This window comes from Panthera onca, chromosome C2 (genome assembly GCF_046562875.1).
Source record: "Panthera onca isolate mPanOnc1 chromosome C2, mPanOnc1 haplotype 2, whole genome shotgun sequence".
NCBI classification, from domain to species: domain Eukaryota; kingdom Metazoa; phylum Chordata; class Mammalia; order Carnivora; family Felidae; genus Panthera; species Panthera onca.
Window position 1 is genome coordinate 124,021,195 of NC_138347.1, and position 23,668 is coordinate 124,044,862.

Below are 23,668 nucleotides of genomic sequence, written 5' to 3' on the forward strand. Positions count from 1 at the left end.
ACTTAGGAATATACACACATGTTGTTAGTTATTTTATCTATTAGTTCATATTTGAGAATCTTATTTAAAATGGAATTTCTTTTAACCAAATCCAAGACTAAATTTTTATAGGTCTAAAATTTTTATAGGCAGCACCTAGTATAGTGCTTTGGATATAGTACAAATTCAGTATGTAATGGTTGAAAGAAGAATGAATTTATAGTATACAACTGCAGAACTTAATGTTGGTTAACTGCAGTGGGAAGAATGAGAAAAGGTAGAGTCACAGTGAGTGTGACACGGGGGGCTCAGCTCTCATCAATACTAACTAAATAAATCCTTGGGTGCCTAGTGTATTTAAGGATTTAAGTATCCCCAACTGAGTGCCTTGAGGATAGAGATGATATGTTATTTTGTATTGCTTGGTAACATGCCAAGTCTTAAGATACTTTCTCAAGTGCAAGAGTATCCAGGAATCAGAAATATTAGAAGCTCCACTATTCAAGCAAATTACATATAGTTTGAATTCGTAAAATTTTCAACAAACTCTTCTCAATTTATATTTTATAAGATAAAACTGCTGGCATTAAAATCCAGTTCCAGACCCACTCTTCTATTAAATATTGCAAAAACACAGAATAGTAGAAATGGAAAGATCTTTAGAGATTATCCAGCCTATTTTTTTTAAATGTTTATTTTTGAGAGAGAGACAGAGCGTGAGCAGGTGAAGGTCAGAGAGAGAGGGAGACACAGAATCAGAAGCAGGCTCCAGGCTCTGAGCCCTCAGCACAGATCCCTACCTGGGGCTCAAACCCACCAACAGGGAGATCGTGACCTGAGCCGAGGTCCTCTGGCTTAACCAACTGAGCCACCCAGGCGGCCACAACCTATTTTTAATATCAGGAAAACTGAGGCCCACAAAGAGATCACATTAGCAGCAAAGCTCTCACTAAAAGACACGCAGAGTCCATGTCTCTCTCTGAATGTTTCTACACACACACACACACACACACACACACACTTTTTGCCTTTCTGAAAATACAGAGGTCTTAAAAAGCCAAGGCTTCTGTCAGGCCAGAGGTACTCATTTAAACGTAACAAGTTTTTATTTGGCCCACGGTGTTTAAAACAAAATAAAAGCAGGAATATAGGAGGATGGTGACAGGCAAATGCTCTCGCAGTTTTTGCACCCTGTGGCTCATGTCCTTTCTACAGTTACCTCTATGAAGAGATACTCTGATGTAGTAGAAAGATCACGGGACTTTGAGGACACATGGATCTGGGATGAAATCCCGACTCCACCACTTACTATGTGGCCTTGGTCGGGACACTTCTTTGAACTTTAGTTTCCTCATTAGTCAAATGGAGATAATTCAGTTTGATGGAAGGGTTTGAGAGGAAAGTATGTCTAGCACACAGCTGAAGATCGATAAATATTTGTTAAATAAATGAATAACACAGTCGATGCTCAGTAACAAATGATCATGCGTGATTGGAATCCCTATCTCCTGGGGGCTCCAGACTGAAGGCTCTTGGCCTCCCTGCAAGCTTACAGGCCTCAAGCCCGGCCCTGAGTCTGGCCATTTCTTCCCAGGCTCACTCGGCGCTCGGTCCAGGGCTCGCAGAGAATTTCCTGGTCCTAGTTCTCTGGCCACCTTAGTACTGAGGCGTCGGACCCGTGCTCCGCCTCCTCTCCCGTTCCCTCCCATCAGAGCCAGAGTCGGAAGAGGCGGACGCGGCTCCTCAAACCACAACTCCACTACGGCGGTGCTCCCCCTGCCGTTAGCGTCCAAAGGGATTAAGCATTTCGTTTTTCTCATCTTTTTTTTCTCTCTCGGTTTCTAGTTCTCAGTCTCCCCTCACGGGATCGAGTCCATTTCGTTTGGTGGTTAAAGACCACACGCAGCCTTCTCAAACCCTTCGGCTCAGGACAGTTTAGAAGGCCGCGTTGCCTGGGAAACTGAGAAGGGCGTTGGAAAACGGCCACCCTGCGTCGCGTTTGCGCAGGCGCTAGCGGCCTGGCTTCCATTATCGCGAGAATCGCTTCCCGGAAGTTCCACGTCAGTCAGTCGGCTGGCAGCAGGTCGGTGGGTCTCTCAGGGTCTGCGTCGCCGGTGGCAAGTGCGGGCTCCCGGGCTCTGACCAACGGAGCGATGGTAGGTCCAGACCCTGCAGGAGGGAGCGGGGCCTTTTCGTCTGAGGTCAGCCTTGAGCTGCTGGAGTGCGGGCTGCGGATGCGGCCGCCGCCTCAGGCCTTGCGGGGTCCTGGTTCGGTTTGAGTTCTTTGAGGGAGGCGGCGGCGGTGGGGCCCAGGAATCTGAGGTGGTTTGGAGACGCAGTGCCTGGGCTTTGACAAAACTACCTCATTCTGCCCTTAACACGGCGGCAGCTGACCGTACTCTCATGTTGGGCTTGTTCTTGCTATAATAACGTGTGCTGACCGCACTGACGATCTTAAACAGAAAAGCATTCCCTCTGAAATAGGTAAATAAAACGTATATGGAGTTCAAAGTGGAATTTCGAATGCTTTGGCATCCCACTTTAAGTTTCTAGGGGGCAAAGAAGGGTTAGGATGTTGCTTATAAAACTGGTGTGCTTTTCTGCATTTGCAAGGATAGTGGCTGGTAAGAATGGCAGTCAGGACAGGTAGCACTTTTTTATTGTCATTCTCACCCTCAAAAATACCCTAAAGTACTTTTGTCCAAGAGTGTTCTAATAAGAAGAAAAAAAGTACAATAGTGTGAGGATATGATTTCTGCAAAAAAGTAAGAAAGTCGGTATTCTGTATTTAAACATTATCCTGCACCTCCCCCCACTTTTTACTTGTTTTGGAGCATAGGTTCAGAGATTTTGGAGCTTGAAGAACTTTGGGATTAATAAATCCAAAATCTGTATATTGCGGTAAAAAAAAAAAAGTTTGTAAAAAGCTAATTGAGGCAGAGTTGGGATTACAGCAGAGGTTGAGTCCTTAGGGAAACTGGTGAAAGTTATGGATAATGGGTAGAGAAGCACACAGCGTTGCAAAAAATTCAGTGGGTTCACTAGAGACCACCTCTCCCCTATCCTTATCCATGAACTTCGTTGGGTCCCCAGGTTAAGGGTCCCTGAACAAGATCTCAGGTCTCTTAATGATCCTACTTCATATTGCCAATGATCCGCTCTGGTCTGGGATCTGCTGCGCTTTCAGTAATGGACATTTTCTAACGAAATATCCTTCATTCTTTAATACATTTAAAATGTTTTTAATGAGATACAAATACGAATGTATTTTTTCACTTGTTTACCATAGAGTGTTTACTATGTGCCCATGCAATTTGCTAATCATTTGCCTCCTAAGTCTTTCAACAGCTGGGAGAATGAGTTATAAGAAGTGTTTATGGAGCGGTTATGATAGGCCAGGCACTATTCTAACTGCTTAACACTGAATTTAATTCTCATAACACTAAGACGTAAATAAAAGTATTATCCCCGTTTTACTTAATGTCGAACCTGAGAGAAGTTCTAAGTAAACTTGCCCATTACTGCATATTTGAAATGAGTGGCAGAACTGAAATTTGGGTGCAGCATAATTCCCTAGACCTGGATTATACCATCTGTCCTTAAACCCCATATCCAAATGTAGAAGATGCTGTGGAGATAAAGACATGAGTAAAGCAATGACCCTGCCCTTAAGAAGAATCGACTCTATAAAGCAAAAAGAGATACATATACAAATGTTAAAGGTTAAAATTAACTTCTATAAGATCCCTTAGGAAAGGATAGTTCTGGCTAAGGTAATCCAAAAGATTTTATTGGTGGCAGCAGCATTTAAGATGAGTCCTAAATGGGGACGCCTGGGTGGCTCAGTCAGTTAAGCGTCCAACTTGGGCTCAGGTCATGATCTCACGGTCCGTGAGTTCGAGCCCCGCATCGGGCTCTGTGCTGACAGCTCAGAGCCTGGAGCCTGCTTCGGATTCTGTGTCTCCCCTTCTCATTACCTCTCTCCTGCTCACAGTCTGTCTGTCTGTCTCTCTCTCTCTCAAAAATAAACATTAAAAAAAAAAAAAAGAGTCCCAAATGCATCCAGTTTTTGGAAAATGGAGGCATTTAGAACGAAGGGTACAGTGTGAATATCTTACTCGTGTTTGTATCCTAGAGTGTCTAATACAGTGTCTCATTCAAAGTAGTCACTTAAATGTTGGGAGAAATGTAACAAGAGATTTCATATGTGCTTTTTAAACTGGGATTTGTGAATTAGGGATACTTGGAAGTATTCTAGGGTTGCTTAGTCCCCCGGCCCAACTTTCCATAGCATCACTTTTACTCAGTAATCATTAAACATCCATATGGTAAAATATATACAGTTTGTAAGTGATGGATTTCCTCATTTGCTAGAGGAAAAGTGTGAGATGTGCTGGCTTACGTGAAAGCCCCCACTGTGGTTCCTGGCACACAATAGACATTTCATGTTTGTTCACTCTGAAGAGACCAGCAAAAGGAGTTGAAATTTGTCCTGCAAATTAATGAGGCAAAATTGAGAAAAGGATGAAGTAAAAAGTCCTGCTTCCCTGAATGACCAAGAAGTGTCAGGATGGTGATTTGAAAGTGGAGAGTTTGAGATGGAGAGAAAGGCACACCAGTGGAAACATTTTTTGGTGATTGTAGAGAAGAGCCAAAGAACTCTGATCTTTTAAAGTAAAGAGATCTAGGTTATTGCTAAAAGTGGGAGAGGCGTGTATAGAAGTGATAACAGGGTTGGAGGTAGTAGATGAATAAAAGCCTTGTGAGGCGTTTGCTTTGTTTCAGAAAATTATCTCTGCTGAAAATATCTAGTGATCTTCATTTTGTGTTGAAAAGTAACCTTAAATTTCTGTTCCATTCATGATCATTCTGGAAGATTACAGAAATAAAGATTCCGCAGTAACTCAACTTGCCAAATAAACTTTTCGGTTGTGTTTAAAACCTGTCGAAGGGGAAACATTTTAAATCAGTCTTCCCCAATCTGCGTCCAAGAGAGAATTAAGACTAAATCCAAAGGTATCACTGTTTATAATGAATTAACTTTTTTTCTAGAATGGTAAGTATTCTTGGGAGAATTGAGAAAATACTTTATTCACATCATTTTCTTGTCTGTGGTGTAGATGAATCCAGGTTGAAAGAAGCTGTTTTAAACTATTAGCATTTTCTGACTCAAGAGTATTTTAATTTTTGTTTAAAATTGTTCTAATTAGAATTAGGTTCTTGTATTAGATTACTAAGTAATGCATCAGTTAGGTTCCTAATTAAGTACGTTAGGTTCCTATAACTTTAAATCCATTAAAATGTTATAAATATTCCCATTTGCCTCCAAAGGCCTTCATGGACATGGATATAACCCATATTGATCACACATCCCATTCATCCAGTATTTACTAATACTGTTGCCAAAATACTTTTGTCTGAAGAAATCAATTTTTTTATTGAGGTATAATGGAAATAATGTTATGTTAATTCCATGTGTACAATATAATGACTTAGCATATGTATATATTGTGAAATGGTCACAACAGTAAGTCTAGTTAACATCCATCGCTATACGTGGTTAGAGTAATTTTTTTTTGTGATAACTTTTAAGGTCTAAGCAACTTTCATATATACAACACAGTATTATTAACTAGTCACTGTGTTGTACATTATATCCCCAGGACTTAATTATTTTATTACTGGAAGTTTGTACCCTTTGACCTCCTCCATCCATTGTGCCCATCCCCACCCCTTGCTTCTGGCAACCACCGATCTGTTCTCTGAATGTATGAGCTTGAGCTGTTTAGTGTGTGTGTGTGTTTATTTATTTTTTTTAAGATTCTACATACAAGTGAGGTCATATAGTGTTTGTCTTTTTCCAACTTATTTGACTTAGCATAATACTATCAAGGTCCATCCATGTTGTCACAAACGGCAAGGTTTCATTCTTTTTTTATGGCTGAATAATATTCCTGTGTGTGTATACAATGGAATATTATATATAAATATATGTAATATGTATTATGTACATATATACAATGGAATATTATATGTATAGTATGCATATATTACATGTTTTCTTTATCCATTCATCCATCAGTGGACACTTATACATTGTTTTGATGTCATGGCTATTGTAAATAATGCTACAGTGAACATGGGGGTGTATATATCTTTCCAAGTTGGTGCTTTCCTTGTTCTTTGGATAAATACCCAGAAGTGGAATTGCTAGGTCATACATATGGTAGTTCTGTTTTTAATTCTGGCAGAGGTGGGGGGGTGGGGGGGGGAGCCTCCACACTGTTTTCCAATAGTGGCTTCACCAATTTACATTCTAGCCAACAGTGCACAAGGGTTCTCTTTTCTTCACATCCTCACTGACACTTGTTATTTCTTGTCGTTTTGATAATAGCCCTTCTAATGGGTGTAAGGTGCTATCTCATTATGGTTTTGACTTGTGATGATTAGTGACATTGAACATTTTTCATGTACCTATTGGTCATCTGTAGTCTTCTTTGGAAAAATGTCCATTCAGAACCTCTGCCTATTTTTAACTAGATGATTATTTTTATTATTTTTTATTTTTTTGTTCTTGAGTTGTATGGGTTCTTTACATATTTTGAATATTGATCCCTTATCTAGATATATGATTTGCAGGTATTTTCTCCCATTCAGTAGGTTGTCTTTTCATTGATGAAATGAAATGAAATGAAATTCATTGCTGATGTTTCCTTTGCTGTGCAGCGTTTTATTTGATGTAGACCCACTTGTTAATTTTTGCTTTTGTTGCCTTTATTTTTGGTGTCAGATCCAAAAAAATCATCAAGACCAGTGTCAAGGAGCTTGCTGCCTGTGTTTTCTTCTAGTTTTATGGCTTCAGGTTTTACATTCAAGTCTTTAATCCATTTTGAGTCAATTTTTGTAAAATTAACTATGGTGTAAGATAGTGGTCCAGTTTTATTCTTTTGCATATGGCTGTCCAGTTTGCCAAACATTTATTGAAGAGACCATCCTTTTCCCATTGTATATTCTTGGCTTCTTTTTGGCAGGCTAATTGACCATATATGCATGAATTTATTTCTGGGTTCTCTGTTCTGTTCCATTGATCTATGTGTTTTTATGCCAGTATCATACTGTTTTGATTGATATAGTTTAGGATTACTAAAACTTCATGAATAACACTTTAGAATATTTTCGAATAGGACACTCATGACATGGACACAACATTGTGATTTAGTGGATATGCTATGTATGCTTACTTAGATACTCTGTAAACCAAGGGTTCTCAAAATGTGATCTGCAGTCTCCTAGGAGTCCCCCATTCTTTTTCAGGAGGTTCACAAATTAAAACTGTTTCCCTTATAGTAAGACACTATTGGCCTTTTTCACTATGTTGATAATTTGCACTGTTGGTGTAAAAGTAATAGAAGATAAAACTGAACTGGTATAGTGTCACCAAATTGTACTGTTAGTATATTCTTCATTACCACAGAATTTTTTTTTTTTTTTGTAAGTTAAAAGTCAGTGTCCTTAATAAGGGGTGCCTGGGTGGCTCAGTTGGTTAAGTGTCTAACTCTTGATTTCAGCTCAGGCATGATCTCATGGTTCATGAGATCGAGCCCCACATCAGGTTTCAGTTTTCATATTGCAACTAACCTTTAAGAAACTACCACTTGTCAAGTTTTAACGTGTATGAAAGAAGAATATTCATAGCTGTTTGAAAAAAGTTATTTAAATATTTCTCTTTTTCCATCTACATATCTTCATGAGACTATTTTATATACATCAACCAGAACAACATATTGAAGGCCAAAGCGAATATGAGAAACCAACTTTCTCCTATTAAGATAGAATGTAAAGAGTTTTGCAAAAATGTGAAACACTACCACTCTTCTCACTAAATTTATTTGGAATATATAGTTGTTTTTCATAAAAATATGTTAAGTTAACATGTAATGACTTTATTTTTGTTATTTGAAAATGAATTAATAAGTATTTTTAAGTTGTTTCAATTTTAATATTTCACATGGTATCAATATATATAAACTTCATAAACAAAAGCTTTTTAGTAAATTTTTTTAGAGTGTACAAGATTCCCGAAGCCAACAAGTTTGACAACAACTACTGTAAATTAAAAATAACTTAAGTACTCATATGTTTTTATGAGTGAAGAAGTAGGTGCTTTAGACTTGAAACTGTGCCTACAGTTTAGCAAAGTAAAAACTGAATTGTTTTATAGGCCTATTAATGCGTGTTAATGTAGTGTTTCAGTTGAGATCTCAAATATGTTTTATTTGGCATAGCAATTTAATGTTTTAATGTTTTGTGGGTTTTTGATGTTTCTCCTTAGCCTCTACGACTTGATATAAAGAGAAAGCTAACTGCTCGATCAGATCGAGTTAAGAGTGTGGATTTGCATCCTACAGAGCCATGGATGTTGGCAAGTCTTTACAATGGCAGTGTGTGCGTGTGGAATCATGAAACACAGGTAGGAATTTTTAAGGACTTTTTAGAAATAGTGTGTTAGACAGTGATTATAATGAAAGAGAAGAAATAGAATCCACTAGCTATATGCAGACTGCTTTCTCAAATAGATTGATACAAAGTATTTTCAGTAAAGCAGAACTAACATTTATGGGGTAATAGCTTGTGGGATAAAACGTTTGGGTCTTGTCATACACAATATTTAAATGTTAAATTCTGACGTAGGTAGTATTAACTTTTCTTTGAAATTAAGGAAATTGCCACCAATATAAGGTCACTTGCTCTAGATAAAGTATTTAATAGTACTTAATTTTCTATTCACTGAATATTCTAATGTTCCTAAGAATGGGATTTTTAATTTTATTTATTTTTCCCAAGTACTCAATATAATTATTTGCAGATAACTTTCAATCTGCCATATGAATTATAGAGTATGTCAGAGAAGTATTTATAGTCAGCTTTTGATTACACATATTAAAATATGCATTATACGGATTGTCTGCCTTACATGCTTGTTTTGCTCTTTTTCGTCTGAGTAAATAATTAACCTTCAAATTGGTTTGTCTCGTTTTCCTTTTTGTTGACCATTCTTAATCTTTTTCCTTCAAAATACAGAACATATAGTCAGCAATATTCCATACACTTCTGTGTCTACTTATACAATAATTACCTTCAACATCCACGTTTAAGTTCTTAATACCCGACAAACCTCACATTGAATAATTTAAGATGGCAAAAATAGGCTTAGGAAATCAAGGCCAGGAATAAACGTAAAAACACCGTTAGAGTCTTATGTCACTAATGACACAGAATGACTGCACACTAAACCAAAACCCCATCAGTGACAATTTATACACATTAACACTTTGTTCTCTGCTTTATGCTACTGCTGATAACTTTGTTTGACACCTAGGAAGCGCTCAATAATTACTTTTTGAGCTAATGAATAATGAACATTCCATTTATCCCTATTTCACTGTATCAGGAATTCTCACCTCTGCAATTTCACATCTTCATCTTGTGAATCCATTTGTATTAATGGAGATAATATGCATGCTAATTGCTTTTTTTTTGATATACTCCTGCATTCACACGTTTAAAATCTTTGTGATTTTATGCTAAACAGATATGTTGGTGCCTCCCCGAGCCCTCACTGCGCTTCCTAATTCTTCCTGGGGATCCCTTGTCTCTGCTCCATTTAGCCATTTCTCAGCTGTCATTTCACTGTAGTATGTTTTAAATCCCAGGTGTACTTCCCTTACCCTTCTCTAGGTTTTCCTGTAACGTAACTCTGCTTTATCTTTACCCACTTTGCCTCATGTTTCTCTTTTGTGCCCTCCTGTGCCCTCTGGCAGGGCCGCTTGCTTCCACTTTCATAATTTACCTCATTGGTAACTTGTCTAATTTCCTTCTTTCCTTCAAGAATGGCGGTTCTGAGGTGGACAGGGATTATCCTAGTCTTATTTCCTACTGGTACTCCAAGTGCATATCTGACAGATTTATAGTAGATACTCAGTAAGTCTTTGTTGAATGGTTTGCCTCTTTTGGTTCTCCCTGCTTTTTCCCCTCTATCACCAACAGAAGCTACTTGGCACTCATGTATATTGAGAGCAAAATTCTTGAAAGAGGCAAAAAGTTTTTGGAAGTATATTCAAATGTACTTGAATTTCAAATACGTCTTTGAGGTGGTGAGTCCAATGATTAAAAAAATCAGTATGTTGGAATTTGAAGCCATCCTGCCAATTAAGTGGTGTGGGCAAGCCTTTTAACCATGTTAAGGCTCAGTTTAATTATCTAAAATGAAGATGATATTGTTGCCTTCCCTATATCACAGGAGTATCAAAAGGATTAAATCCAATTAGATAAAATTGTGTGTGAGACCTGTAAGGTACCATACAAGTATTAATCATTATTTTCCTGACTTACATTGAGTGTTTGTTGAGTGTATAGCCTTTCCTCCTGTTTAGACTGTTTAGGTTCTAGAATGTGGAGACCATCTCTTGTGTTATTTGTATCAGTCATAGCACTTAACATGGACCTGTACCATGACTGTTCTGCAGCTGCTTTATGTGTACGGCTCAGCAGATCCCTGGATTTATTGACTACTCATAAGCTTTCGTGGATTTGTCCGTCATCTTAGAGATTGCATGTTCTTTCTGCTCTCAGTGTCTTTATTGTAATCAACTGACAGTGGCTGTACAGGTTGGAGCTTCCCCATTTAATGTCTTTGTGTGAAGAATCTTTGAGGTCTGTCTCTATTCTTTTTTTTTTTTTTGTAACTTAGTTTTTGTTTGTTTGCTTGTTTTAGTATAGTTGACATACGATGTTACATTAGTTTCAGGTTTACTAGCTTCTGTTCTTTTTATTTAGTGCACATGGTTCATCAGTTAGTAAGATTGTACTTTTTTCCATTACTCTCTGGTACACAAAAAGATACTGCAAAATGATAGCTTGATTTTCAGAATTTTAAAAAATAAGGCATCAAAGTAGGAGGACAAAAAGATGCATTTATCCCTGTTCTTTCTAGGAGGGGTCTCCTAGTTATCTACTTTTATCCTGTGTATATTATTCCATTCTGAACAACTTGAAGAGATATCTAAATCACTGTGTAAAGCATAACTTCACTAAAGACAGGTAAACAGCATTTGTATGGAAACATATTGCTGAGATGTACAAAACAACTGCATCTTTTTTAGGAGTTTATTTTGTGAGTTGACGGGTTTAATTTTAAAAAGAAAACTAAGCAGGGGTGTTGGGTGGCTTAGTCGGTTAAGCTTCCGAATCTTGGTTTCTGCTCAGGTTATGATCTCACAGTTCGTGAGTTCAGGCCCTGCATCGGGCTCCATGCTGACAGTGCAGAACCTGCTTGGGATTCTCTCTCTCTGGCCCACCCCTGTTTGTGGTGTCTTTCTTTCTCTAAATAAATAAGTAAGCTTTAATAAATAAACAAACTAAGCCAATTCATTCAACAAATAGTTGTTATACACTGGTTGTTTGCCAGCCACTGATCTAAGCTCTGGAAATACAGTGGTGAAAAGATTCCTGCCCTCAGGGAGCTTAGTAGGAAAGATTGACATTAAACACATAATTATGAAGGTGCTGTGTTTTGAAAAGGGAGTGTAAGGATCTGTGGGTAGGTTTTCAGGAGGAGGAAAGGTAAGGCTGGGAGTAGCCAAAGGTGAGGCTAGAGAGAAAAGAAAGGGTAGGCTGGAGCACAGAGGATCTGGAATTTCATCTTGTGGACATTTGCTCTCTTTTATCCTTTGTAAGTATTTTAGTTTTGAAACTGTTAAAGAAGAGAAGATTGGTCTGTGTTTTTCATTTGATTGTTGAACTTTTGTATTTTAGCCTGAAAATATTTTTAAATTAGAAGTGATCTAAATAAATAGATGTTTTAAATATAACAATAGATTCTTCAGTTATTTTCTCATAACTCAAAGTGTATGTGTTTTCATTAATTTTAAAGACATTGGTGAAAACATTTGAAGTATGTGATCTTCCTGTTCGAGCTGCAAAGTTTGTTGCAAGAAAGAATTGGGTTGTGACAGGAGCGGTAAGTAATTCTGTGAATCTCTAATCCCTTCGGTTCAATTTCTGAACTGGTCAGTGATAATGTGCATGATTTAATTCTTGATTTTTTAATTAGTGTAATGTTTTGAAGCTTGGACTTTAATCCTTGAGCCTATAATCCACTTTTCTTGTGCAGTTGACTTCGTAACAGTAGTAATGACTTCTAGATTTTCATTTCCAGGATGATATGCAGATCAGAGTGTTCAATTACAACACTCTGGAGAGGGTTCATATGTTTGAAGCACACTCGGACTACATTCGCTGTATTGCTGTTCATCCAACCCAGCCTTTCATTCTCACTAGCAGCGGTAAGAAGTGACTTCTTTTGGTTACGTGCATCTCTTTGAGTCATTCATTTTCATTCAGCGAGACGTGCAATTCTTTCACTGCCATTACAAGTAGAGTTCTAATTCTAAGCAGCCTTTAAACTATTTAAATCCATTAGCGTGCTATCAATGCTGCTTGCTTTTGTATTTAATGAAATATCAACTCTGCTTAGGATTTGTATAGCACTTGTTCCAGTTCCTGTCAGGGAAGGCCTACAGGTCTAGATGATTAAACATCTGAACAGAAAGCTAATTTACATGCTGGTAAGTGAGTTTTTGCTGGATTGCCATATACCCTACTCAGGTTATACTTGGGCTACTTTGCTCGCTGGTATTCCATCTAAAACAGTGGACTCTTTGGAGGGCAATTAAGACAAGTTGCATTGAATTGGTAATGGTTCTTTGAAACATTTTTAAGTTAAAATTGAGAGAAGTAATTCAAAGCTTTTTTTAGCCATTCATATAAGAGGAATGCTTATTCCCTAGTCACCGACCTCGTTATTCAGTCATATTTAGATTCTAATCAAACTTCTGTTACTCTTTTGTCATTCTGTAAAGCCCACTGAGGCTTTCTTAAATTTTCTCATGAAACTTTTGTATTTGCCATTAGTAATTTCTGTATCTTATCTCCGCTCTTGTGTAGAGAGTTGAGTTTATTCTTAGGATAAATAAGGATTTTGAATAATGTATTCAGTTCTGATTCTTTAAGTCATGGAATGTATGATTTCTCTTAGATTTGCTGCCTTAAAAAGCACAAAGACTGCCTCTTAGTTCTGACTGAAAGAAATATAAATTGCAACTAACTTGAGACTTTCTTTTGGTCTAGATGACATGCTTATTAAGCTCTGGGACTGGGATAAAAAATGGTCCTGCTCACAAGTGTTTGAAGGACACACCCATTATGTTATGCAGATTGTGATTAATCCCAAAGATAACAACCAGTTTGCCAGTGCATCTTTGGACAGGACCATCAAGGTAGGGTGTCCACTATTTGTATCAGTTATGGTGGTAAAATACAGTTGTTTAGGTATTTTACTCCTGGCTGCCCAGAAAGTTATTCCTGATTATAAGTTTCTCTCAAAAGCTTGTATTGAAGTCAAAATAGGATCTCTCACTTTGATCCAGAAGGACATATTCTGTTTAGAAGAATATTGTAGCAACTTGGCGCTCTTTTTTTTTTTTAATATGAAATTTATTGTCAAATTGGTTTCCATACAACATCCAGTGCTCATCCCAACAGGTGCCCTCCTCAGTACCCATCACCCACCCACCCCCCATCAACCCTCAGTTTATTCTCAGTTTTTAAGAGTCTCTTATGGTTTGGCTCCCTCCCTCTCTAACTGCAACTTGGTGCTCTTAATGGAAGGAGTGTTTTTCCATATCAAAGCAGTATACTGAAAGACTTTTAAACCACCTAAACCACTGCAAACCCAGAATAAGAAAAATGCCAGAATCTTCTGTTCCCTCTCCTTTTAGTGTATTTCCTCTATTTCCTGTTTCCTTTTAGTGTATTCATTGTTGACCTCTGCTGATTGTTAATCTATTTTACATTTAAATTTCATCTGCCTCCATTCTCTTTTTCTTATTCCACTTCTCCATACTGCTGCCAATTATCTTTCTATAACATGGGTTTCATCTTTCAGTTCCCAGTCTGAGAGTAAAGTTCCAATACCTTAGTGTGGACTACAAGGGTTTCCAAGACTAGCCACAGCTAATATGATGAGACATCTCCTATAACCCTGGTCTATCCACCATTCTCTAGAGATGCCATGAATGTTCACATAACCATATTCAGCTATTACCTCTGCTTGTGACACTCTCTATTCTCCCTTTTGATTTTTTTTTTCCCCTCTAGAGAACTACTTATCTTTCAAGGCTTAGCACAATTATTTACTCTGAGAAGCTCTTTTCAGACACCCATTTCATCTCCAGACAGAGGCAGTCCTGCTCAGTCCCTTCCTTCCATTCCTTTTGTCTCCATTATGGCCTTCATTTTGAATGATAACTGATGTGTGTATGGAAATCTGTATCCCCCCGAAATGTTGATGTTTGGGGCAGGAACTATGTGTCACCTCCACTCCCTCAAACAGATACTCAGTAGCAAGCAACACAGTACCTTGCTTGTACTAGATGCTTAATACAAGATGCAAGAGTGCAGCCATACTCCTTTTTCCATTATGATTTTTAAAATGCCTCTACATGCATAGATTTCAAATTATATATTGCATTAACTTTTGCTTACATGTGTATACTTAGGTCTGTATAACATTTTTGTTAGTTTTCCTTTAACTTATAGACAATGATACATGTTATTTGTGTGATAATTATTAAATGATACCTCTCTGAATATCTTAGCATTTTGGCCGTTATTTTTTTCCTTTTGCTGGGTTGTCCTTGCTTTTGACATAAGTTGGAAACTTTGAATTGGTTTCAGACTTGCGTCACTAAATTAGGTATATCATGAAAACATAAATTGTCTTATCTTTGGCTCTAGTAAAGTGTGTTTGATCCAGTCAATGGTAAACATTTGTTTACACATCTTTACCCTCCCCTCCCATGTAGGAGGCACTCAGGAAATATTTGTAAAGGTAAAGCTCAATACTAGTGCTCTAGTAATGTTTGACTACTTTTACAACTTAAAATTTTTTAGTTAAGTGGTAATTTTCTTTTTAATAGACCTTCTTAAATTCACTTTCATGATCTTTATGTTAAAATTCTCATAAAATCATTTCTTACCCTTAAAGTATTACTCTTCACACTATAGCCTATGGACCATTGGGGTTTCTATTAAAAATCTAGATTTCTGGGGAATCTCTAGGGATAAAGAAAAATCTCTAGGGATGAAGCCTGGCAATTGGAATTTTCAGAGAATGCCATAGTTATTCTACCCCCTAGAAATTCAAGTAAAGTAAGAAACAACAGAAACAAATGGGTGAAAAAAATGTACATTCTTTAGTTTCCCTCCCCTGTGCTTTGGTGTTTTATATAACGTCAGAAGTGTGGTGGATCTGCCTTGTGAAATGCGAGTCACCATATTGAATGTCAGATGCTTTTGTTCTCTAAAGGTGTGGCAGCTGGGGTCTTCCTCCCCAAACTTCACTCTGGAGGGACATGAGAAAGGCGTGAATTGCATTGATTACTACAGTGGTGGCGACAAACCATACCTCATTTCAGGCGCAGATGACCGTCTTGTTAAAATATGGGACTATCAGGTACAGTTTTTTCATAACTTTACTTTGCCATATGTTAGACATGGATTTCGTTGTTTCTTACAGGACAGTTAAAACTTGGGTTATTGAACTCCATTCATAGCACAAAATAACTTCAGGCTTCAGTATTTACACCTAAACAGTGATCCCAGAGTTCTCCATAAAAATGAAAACAAATGCCTGTCAAGGTTTTAAAAATAAAATGCCATCATGTTTATTTTTCATTTAAAAGTAGAAATTAGAAATTTAAACATTTGATTAAAATGAATTATTACATTTCTGATATCCTCACTGGTAAACTTTTGTTTATAATTGGAAACTAGCAGATTAATAATATCATGACACAGCCATGCTATAGCCATTTTGCCACATAGACTTTGCAAACCTAGTTATGATTTCTTGTTACTATGCTTTTTATCTCTAAGAGACAGATTCAGTTTCTGTTTTTTGTTTCTCACATCAAAATGTCCATAAACAGTTAATAAAATGAAGCCTAGAAAATCAGTGTTACTTAGAACCTTATTCAGATTTGTGCTTAAGTACAGAAATAAAAATATGAAAGACATTACCTTAGGAATTTGGTGAGAAAATATTCAAATGAAAACCAGATCTTTTGAGGTGTGTGTGTTTTCTTCTTTAAATAGGATGGTTGCAATTACATTTCCCTGTACTATCAAAGAGTTAGAGAAAGTATGCACACAACAAGATAATTGTGTTTCAAAACTCTCTGTGTCAAATACTATTTAGATTGTCATTACTACTATCATTTATAATGTATGTGCACTGGAAAAATTAAAGATAAGTTACTTACTTTTCACACACAAAAAATGTTTTCTGTGTCTTGCTGTCTTTTGATTACAGAATAAAACTTGTGTGCAGACACTGGAGGGACATGCCCAAAATGTATCTTGTGCCAGTTTTCATCCTGAGTTGCCAATCATCATCACAGGTTCAGAAGACGGTAAGTTAGAAATGTATGTTTATTCCTGTGCTTTTAATTACAAAGTAGATATTTAAGCCAGGTAGTGCCCGGCATTGTAATTAGATTTGCTGTTTTTATTAGAATAGAATATTTGAGTTATAAAATGAAGGGACATTGTTATTGTCATCGTCGTCATCATCCTAATGTGTTTTGACTCTATTATTTAAATAAGAGGACACCCAGAAGTCCTAGCGAAAAACTGAAAAAGCCTGTCAATGCTTTGGAGTCTACAAACTTGGGGTGAGATTCAGGCACTGCCACTTCATGGATGTGTGGTTTGGGCAGATTATGAAATGGGAACAGACATATCCACCTCACAGGATTATAGTGAACATAAAAGATCATGTGTATCAAGCATCTGCAGGTACATAGTAGGCACTGTGCCCGGGAAATACATTATTTCACACGGAAAATCCTATTTCTTACCTGTAATTTTCTGTTTATTTGTTACTTGATAAAATCACCTACAGACTGTAGATCAAAACTTTACGCTGCCAGGAAGCTAATAAAAAGGACTTCGCTGTGGCTGGTTCATCTGACCTAATCCATCGTTAGATGTTCAAATTAAAAGGGAGTATTCACATTGTTCTTTTTAGGAACCGTGCGTATTTGGCATTCAAGCACGTATCGCCTTGAGAGCACATTAAATTATGGAATGGAGAGGGTGTGGTGCGTGGCCAGTTTAAGAGGGTCCAACAATGTCGCTCTGGGCTATGACGAAGGGAGCATCATTGTTAAGGTAATCTCTAATTATACTGTCTCTGAATAAATGAACATAGTGGAAGCAGTTTTCCTTGTATTTTTGTACAGTCATCTTCCAAGTCACCAGTTTTATTAAACTGGCTCTTCTTTCATTAAGCAAGCACAAGAGATTAAACACTGGAGGTTTAAAGTGAAAGGATGGAGGGGTGCCTGGGCGTATCAGTTGGTTGGGTGTCCGACTTCGGCCCAGGTCAGGATCTCGCAGTTTGTGGGTTGGAGCCCCGCGTCGGGCTCTGTGCTGACAGCTCAGAGCCTGGAGCCTGTTTCGGATTCTGTGTCTCCCTCTTTCTCTGCCCTTCCACTTCTCATGCTCTGTCTCTCTCTCTCTCTCTCTCTCTCTCTCTCTCTCTCAAAAATAAATAAACATTAAAAAAATTAAAAAAAAATAAAGTGAAAGGATGGAGCCCTCTGTTAAACAAAAATAGAAAGTGTTTATTTTGTGGTTTTGTTTTCTTTTTATTGCTACGAGCCATTTGTTAATTCTTCTAGCTTGGTCGGGAGGAACCTGCCATGTCCATGGATGCCAATGGAAAGATAATTTGGGCCAAGCATTCAGAAGTCCAGCAGGCCAACCTAAAAGCAATGGGAGATGCTGAAATTAAAGATGGAGAAAGACTGCCACTGGCAGTAAAGGATATGGGCAGTTGTGAAATATACCCTCAGACCATTCAGCACAATCCTAATGGGCGGTAAGTCAACCACAATCTCTCTCTGAGCTTCTGTGTTGTTAGATATGTGGGTTTGCAAATCCACAGTATATGCTGCTCTTCCTCTAGGGTGGGCATTCCTCATGAGCTTTTGCCCTGGCCTCACAATCCTCAGCATGGCCACAGGCAACCCTACCAGTTGATTAAGTTGGCATGCAAGGGGAAAGCATATTTGCCTTCCTGGCTTTGTCCCACCATGCAATTTTGAACAGTTAAATAGTTTTGTATTTACTCATTTTATTTTTATTTATTTATTTTTTTAATTTTTTTTTTTAACGTTTATTTATTTTTGAGACAGAGAGAGACAGAGCATGAACAGGGGAGGGTCACAGAGAGAGGGAGACACAGAATCTGAAACAGACTCCAGGCTCTGAGCTGTCGGCACAGAGCCCGACACGGGGCTCGAACCCACGGACCATGAGATCATGACCTGAGCCGAAGTCGGACGCTTAACCGACCGAGCCACCCAGGCGCCCCTGTATTTACTCATTTTAAATGTGTTGGGTTTGTGTCCTTGTGCTTCTCTGAGGGCAGGTAACATGTACTTAGGTGCTCTAAATACTTACTGACTTAAGAAGAAAAGCAGACTCTGAAGTTTGTGTCCGTTGAAACAATTTGGGTTGGGATGAGCACTGGGTGTTGTATGTAAGCCAATTTGACAATAAATTATATTAGAAAAAAAGAAACAATTTGGGGACTGGTAATAATTCTGCTTCTTAGCTATAATTTGAACCATCAGTTTCGTTTCTTAAGATTTAGAAAGCACCCAACGTCTTGTTAAGAGAGGAGTTTCAAGCATGAGTTTTAATTAAGCCTGTGGTTCTTTAAAAGTCACTTACAATAGATCTGGGCATCTTATAATTCTGTGCTGAGTATTGAAAAAGACAAATTATGTAAACCAGGTATGCTGCCTCATTCAGTAAATGGCATCCACAGTTATTTCTAATGTAATTTTCTTAGGAAGATTAAGAATGCATTATAAATATCACAAAGCTTTTTCTTCCTGTAAGTTTTGCATTTCAGCATTGGCAATCTGGTAGCAGCCAATACAGCCAATACAACTTTAAATAGAGTTGTTTTATATCTGTGGAGAAAATGTTACTCGACTGTGCAACATCCTGTTTTTACTGATTATTTAAATGTTAAAATACTCTATTTTGATAAACTTAACAGTCATTAAAAATGAGTATTTTTATTCATTTGAGTGATGTGCTTTAAAAATAAGATAGTCTTGCAACAAATAGTGCCTCCTAATGGTGTAAATGTAATGAGCAAAGTTCTAGACAACTTGGTGCTCAACAAGTATCCGTTGTATTATTAGAATCCTCCCCCTGTGCATCGGCAGCCATTCTTGTCTTCCTGCCTCAAGTCTCCTTTGCTTATAAGAGAAGGCCACTGCAGTAAGATTTTCAGCAAGTGCCCATGTTCATGATATGTTTTGGGATTTGTTGATAAAATATTTATGTCTAGCTCTGTATTTGAAGAAATGTATAACTTCAGAAGATATTAGATTCAATTATAAAAGTCAACTGAAGGGGCGACTGGGTGGCTCAGTCGGTTAAGCGGCTGACTTCAGCTCAGGTCATGATCTCCCAGTCCATGAGTTCGAGCCCCGCGTCAGGCTCTGTGCTGACAGCTCAGAGCCTGGAGCCTGTTTCAGATTCTGTGTCTCCCTCTCTCTGGCCCTCCCCCATTCATGCTCTGTCTCTCTCTGTCTCAAAAATAAATAAACGTTAAAAAAAAAATTTAAAAAAAGTCAACCGAAGTAGCATTTGTCATCAGAAATATTTTATTACGCAGAGGAATCAGTGTTTCATAACTTCCACGTGTCATTGATCCTACTCTCTCTCTCTGGCTTCCATAATTTCCAGGTTTGTCGTGGTGTGTGGTGATGGCGAGTACATCATCTATACAGCAATGGCCCTGAGAAACAAGAGCTTTGGATCTGCCCAGGAGTTTGCATGGGCCCATGATTCTTCAGAGTAAGTTTTGGCTTGTGCTGTCCGCTGGCCCTGACTGCAGATGGGTCATCTGTGTGCGGCTGTATGAATCATGTTCCCAGGGCTCGGTGTTGGCTGTGCTTCTCCCTTTCAAGAACAGTTCTCACCAGAGCTGTCTTTGCCCTTTCTGTGTTCAGTATGCAGCAGGTTCACTCAGACTGATCCACTAATCCCATTAAACTGGGGGCCCAGCACCCATTTCCTTGATGGAGCCTGCATTTGGGCCTGGTGCTTATGGGCTCAAGACGAGGTAGGCTTTCCCTATGAGCTGATGTCCTGAGCTGCTGCAGGATCCTGAGCTCGTTGGGAGAGACTACAGTGTGATGTCATCTTGATGCTAACTTCATTGAATCTTTTTTAAAACATATTTTCTGTGATGTTACCCACCCCCTATTTTTAAAACAAATTCTGTTTGAATTTAGAGTGTTCATAAAATATTCTTATTAAAAACAGGAAAAATCATTTAACTCTGAATTATCATATTAGATACTGGTTATTTATAATTTCTTATAATTATTCTAGATACTGGTTACTGAGTGGTTCTTTTTTGATTCCTTTTTGTGCTCATAATAAACACCAGGACTTCCCCCCAACCCCCCTACCTGACCACACAACTGACGTACATCTTCATAGTTATCTTAGTTTTGTTTCCTCCATATTTTTTTATTGCCCCTGCCCTCAACAGAGTAACCTGAGCCTCAGTGTTGCATGTAAGATGCATGTTTTTAAATTTTTTAACAAAAGATACACTGAGAGTAGGAATTTGTTTTGATCTTTTCATAAATTTCCTAAATACACTCATATATACACAGTTCCATTTCTAAATGTATTTTGTTATCATCCTAAACAAAATTATAGTTCATGAATTCTTACCTCTCTCACCATACCTCTCTGTTTTGATAGTTCACTTTCTTTTTTTAGCTTTATCCAGCTAAGGTCCTATTCAGCATCTTTCCTATCTTGATAGGAACACTCATCAGATCACTTCCTTAAATACTCTTGAATGTCCAGCAACAGCCACAGTCCCCCTTTTTCAAGACGCCTGAATATACACAGTGTTGTAAGTTGTTGCCAAATGTGGCTAACTTCTTGAGCCACTTAACAAAAGTTTTTATTTTTTAAGTTGCCTTTATTGAAGTATAATTTATACAGAATTAAATGTACTATTTTAAGTGAACATTTCAGTGACTTTAGGCAAATGTATACAATCTATAACCGCCAGCACAAAGACAGAGAACATTTCTACCATCCCCAGAAAATCCTCGTTTTCCCTTAATAGTTCCCTGGCCCCAGTCACTGATTTGCTTTTTCTCACCATGTGGATTAGATTTGTCTTTAGAGTTTCATATACATGAAACTCCAATATCCAGTCTATATGTCTGGCTTCTTCTGTTCACAGTATTTTTGGGATTCGTCCATGTTGTTGCATGAGTCAGTAATTGGTCGCCTTTTTTGCAGAGCAGTGTTCCATTGCATGAATGTACCACAGTTGGTTTAATCACTCATCTACTGAGGGATGTTGGGTCTTTCTCAGTTTTTAAAATAGCTTGTAAACCCTAATAATTTGTGTAACAGACAGTGTGAAACTCATAAGTCATTACTCAAGTATACCTGAAGATATTTCTGACATTCGATGGAAGTATGGTTTGGTATATAACATGCTGTGTTTGCCTTCCTTTTCCCCCCAGATATGCAATAAGAGAGAGCAACAGTGTTGTAAAGATATTTAAGAACTTTAAGGAAAAAAAATCCTTTAAACCAGATTTTGGAGCAGAAAGTGAGTGCTATTTATAAATGATAGATTTTTAGAAGCTTTGCAATGGCTCAGAAACATCTACCCAAAAATCTTTTGTCTTTTCAGGTATCTATGGAGGCTTCTTATTGGGAGTCAGATCTGTAAACGGCTTAGCTTTCTATGACTGGGACAATACAGAACTCATACGCAGAATTGAAATTCAGCCCAAACATGTGAGTTTTCCCTTCACTGTCACTTTTAGAATGTGTAACTTTGTGAGAAGCTCTGAGTCCCTGAGGCAAAGAAATGTCCTTGTACCCAGCTGTCCTGGTTCCATTGTGTTGGACACAGTGTCATTTACTTCAAGATTACTTAGAAAATCAGACTTGCAGTATTTGAATGAGGTGGTAGATGTTGGGTATTTTGAAAAGCAGGAAAACTTATACAAATGCCAAGTGCTATTCATATTTGAAATGGCGTTTGACAGAGTATGAAAAGCCTGCTTTGAAGACAAGAAGTCAGAGAGGTCTTGACTTGGAAAGATCCAGGATCAGATCAGAAAGCCTTTTCATAGTTTCCCTGATGCTGTTTAAACTTTAGGTAAATGTCTCCAGTGACAAAGTTTTCTACCTTATGGAACTACCTGCTTCTTTGACAGCTTTCATTGTCACAAAATTCTTTGGAGACAAATCCATCTCTCTTGGGTCCTGGTTCTATCTTTTATAGCATGCATTCTCAGTGAGCACTAGTACCCCAACGGCAAAAATTGCTTCTTGAGGATGAAGAAAATTTTATCTATAAAGCATAGATATTCACATGAATTTATATGTTATGCAAGTATATATATTATATGTGTGTATATACAGTATGCATATATATGTTATATAATTTTATATATAACACGTATTATATAATTGTATATGTATAATATATATAGTATCTATGGATTTAAAATTTTGTAGGTGAGGGTGATTAGGAGAAAAATGTCTAAAAACATTCCTGGGTGGGTGGATGTGGGTGATAATGGGAAAAAAAAAGGCTGAGAAACACTGTTCTAGAGCAATAGTGAATAGGCTGCTGCTCCTAAATTACATTATATCCACTGTTCACTGACAGTTTCCTTCCTGTCTCCCTTTAGTCTTTCCATTTCTAGACCAAATAGCCCAGCCCACCCTCTAAATGCATATACATACACATGTGTATGTATATATATGTGTGTTCGTGTATCTGTGTACGTATGTATATACCCACTATGCACTACATAAAATTGTTCAATGCGTACTTACTGTCCTAAGACGAATCTTGTAAGAAACAAAGTGTATGCAGTTTGTCATACCACTCGGAAATCCGAAACCATTTGTCTGTTCTGTTTGTCATGTTGTAGATTTTCTGGTCTGACTCTGGAGAGCTGGTCTGTATTGCCACCGAGGAGTCATTTTTTATCCTTAAGTATCTGTCGGAGAAAGTCTTGGCTGCACAGGAAACACATGAAGGAGTTACAGAAGATGGCATTGAAGATGCCTTTGAGGTGACTGCATCAGCACAACTTTACCTTCATTCTTAAATGATTTATATGCGTGTAACCTAACTTCACTGATTTTAACATTCTGTTAAGTTAGGTTTGAGGAAAGTAAACATTTAAGGAAGTCTGGTGAAATGTGAAGATGAAAGCCTTGGCTCAAAGATCAGAGTTTGAAAGTATATATGTTTAAAAGATATTTATTTGCACTTTGATTTTAGGGAATCTTCAGATGACTTTGATATCTTTCAGTAAGGAAATTAGGTGTTTATTGGTCTTAAGACATTTTACCCAGTGATTTAAATGAGCTCTCAAGTGGTAAAGATAAATCACCTATCGTGGAGATGTTCCTGGAAGATTTTATGAAATACTTCCTATTCCAGTTTCATGTATATAAGAAATTTAGATCAACA

The 23,668-nt window shown here is 37.7% G+C and overlaps 1 protein-coding gene across 1 annotated transcript in view; it reads left to right on the top strand.

Moving 5' to 3' along the window:
- Window positions 1-2,013: 2,013 nt before the first annotated feature.
- COPB2 (coat protein complex I subunit beta 2) overlaps window positions 2,014-23,668 on the top strand; it is a 30,662-nt gene continuing 9,007 nt past the window's right edge. The window contains exons 1-13 of the mRNA XM_060638785.3: window positions 2,014-2,135; window positions 8,312-8,449; window positions 11,912-11,998; window positions 12,197-12,323; window positions 13,168-13,316; window positions 15,407-15,553; window positions 16,412-16,511; window positions 17,129-17,271; window positions 17,784-17,983; window positions 19,873-19,983; window positions 21,690-21,778; window positions 21,863-21,969; window positions 23,121-23,264. Of these exons, the coding sequence (XP_060494768.1) occupies window positions 2,133-2,135; window positions 8,312-8,449; window positions 11,912-11,998; window positions 12,197-12,323; window positions 13,168-13,316; window positions 15,407-15,553; window positions 16,412-16,511; window positions 17,129-17,271; window positions 17,784-17,983; window positions 19,873-19,983; window positions 21,690-21,778; window positions 21,863-21,969; window positions 23,121-23,264 (1,545 nt within the window). The 5' untranslated portion in view covers window positions 2,014-2,132. The remainder of the gene's footprint in view (window positions 2,136-8,311; window positions 8,450-11,911; window positions 11,999-12,196; window positions 12,324-13,167; window positions 13,317-15,406; window positions 15,554-16,411; window positions 16,512-17,128; window positions 17,272-17,783; window positions 17,984-19,872; window positions 19,984-21,689; window positions 21,779-21,862; window positions 21,970-23,120; window positions 23,265-23,668) is intronic.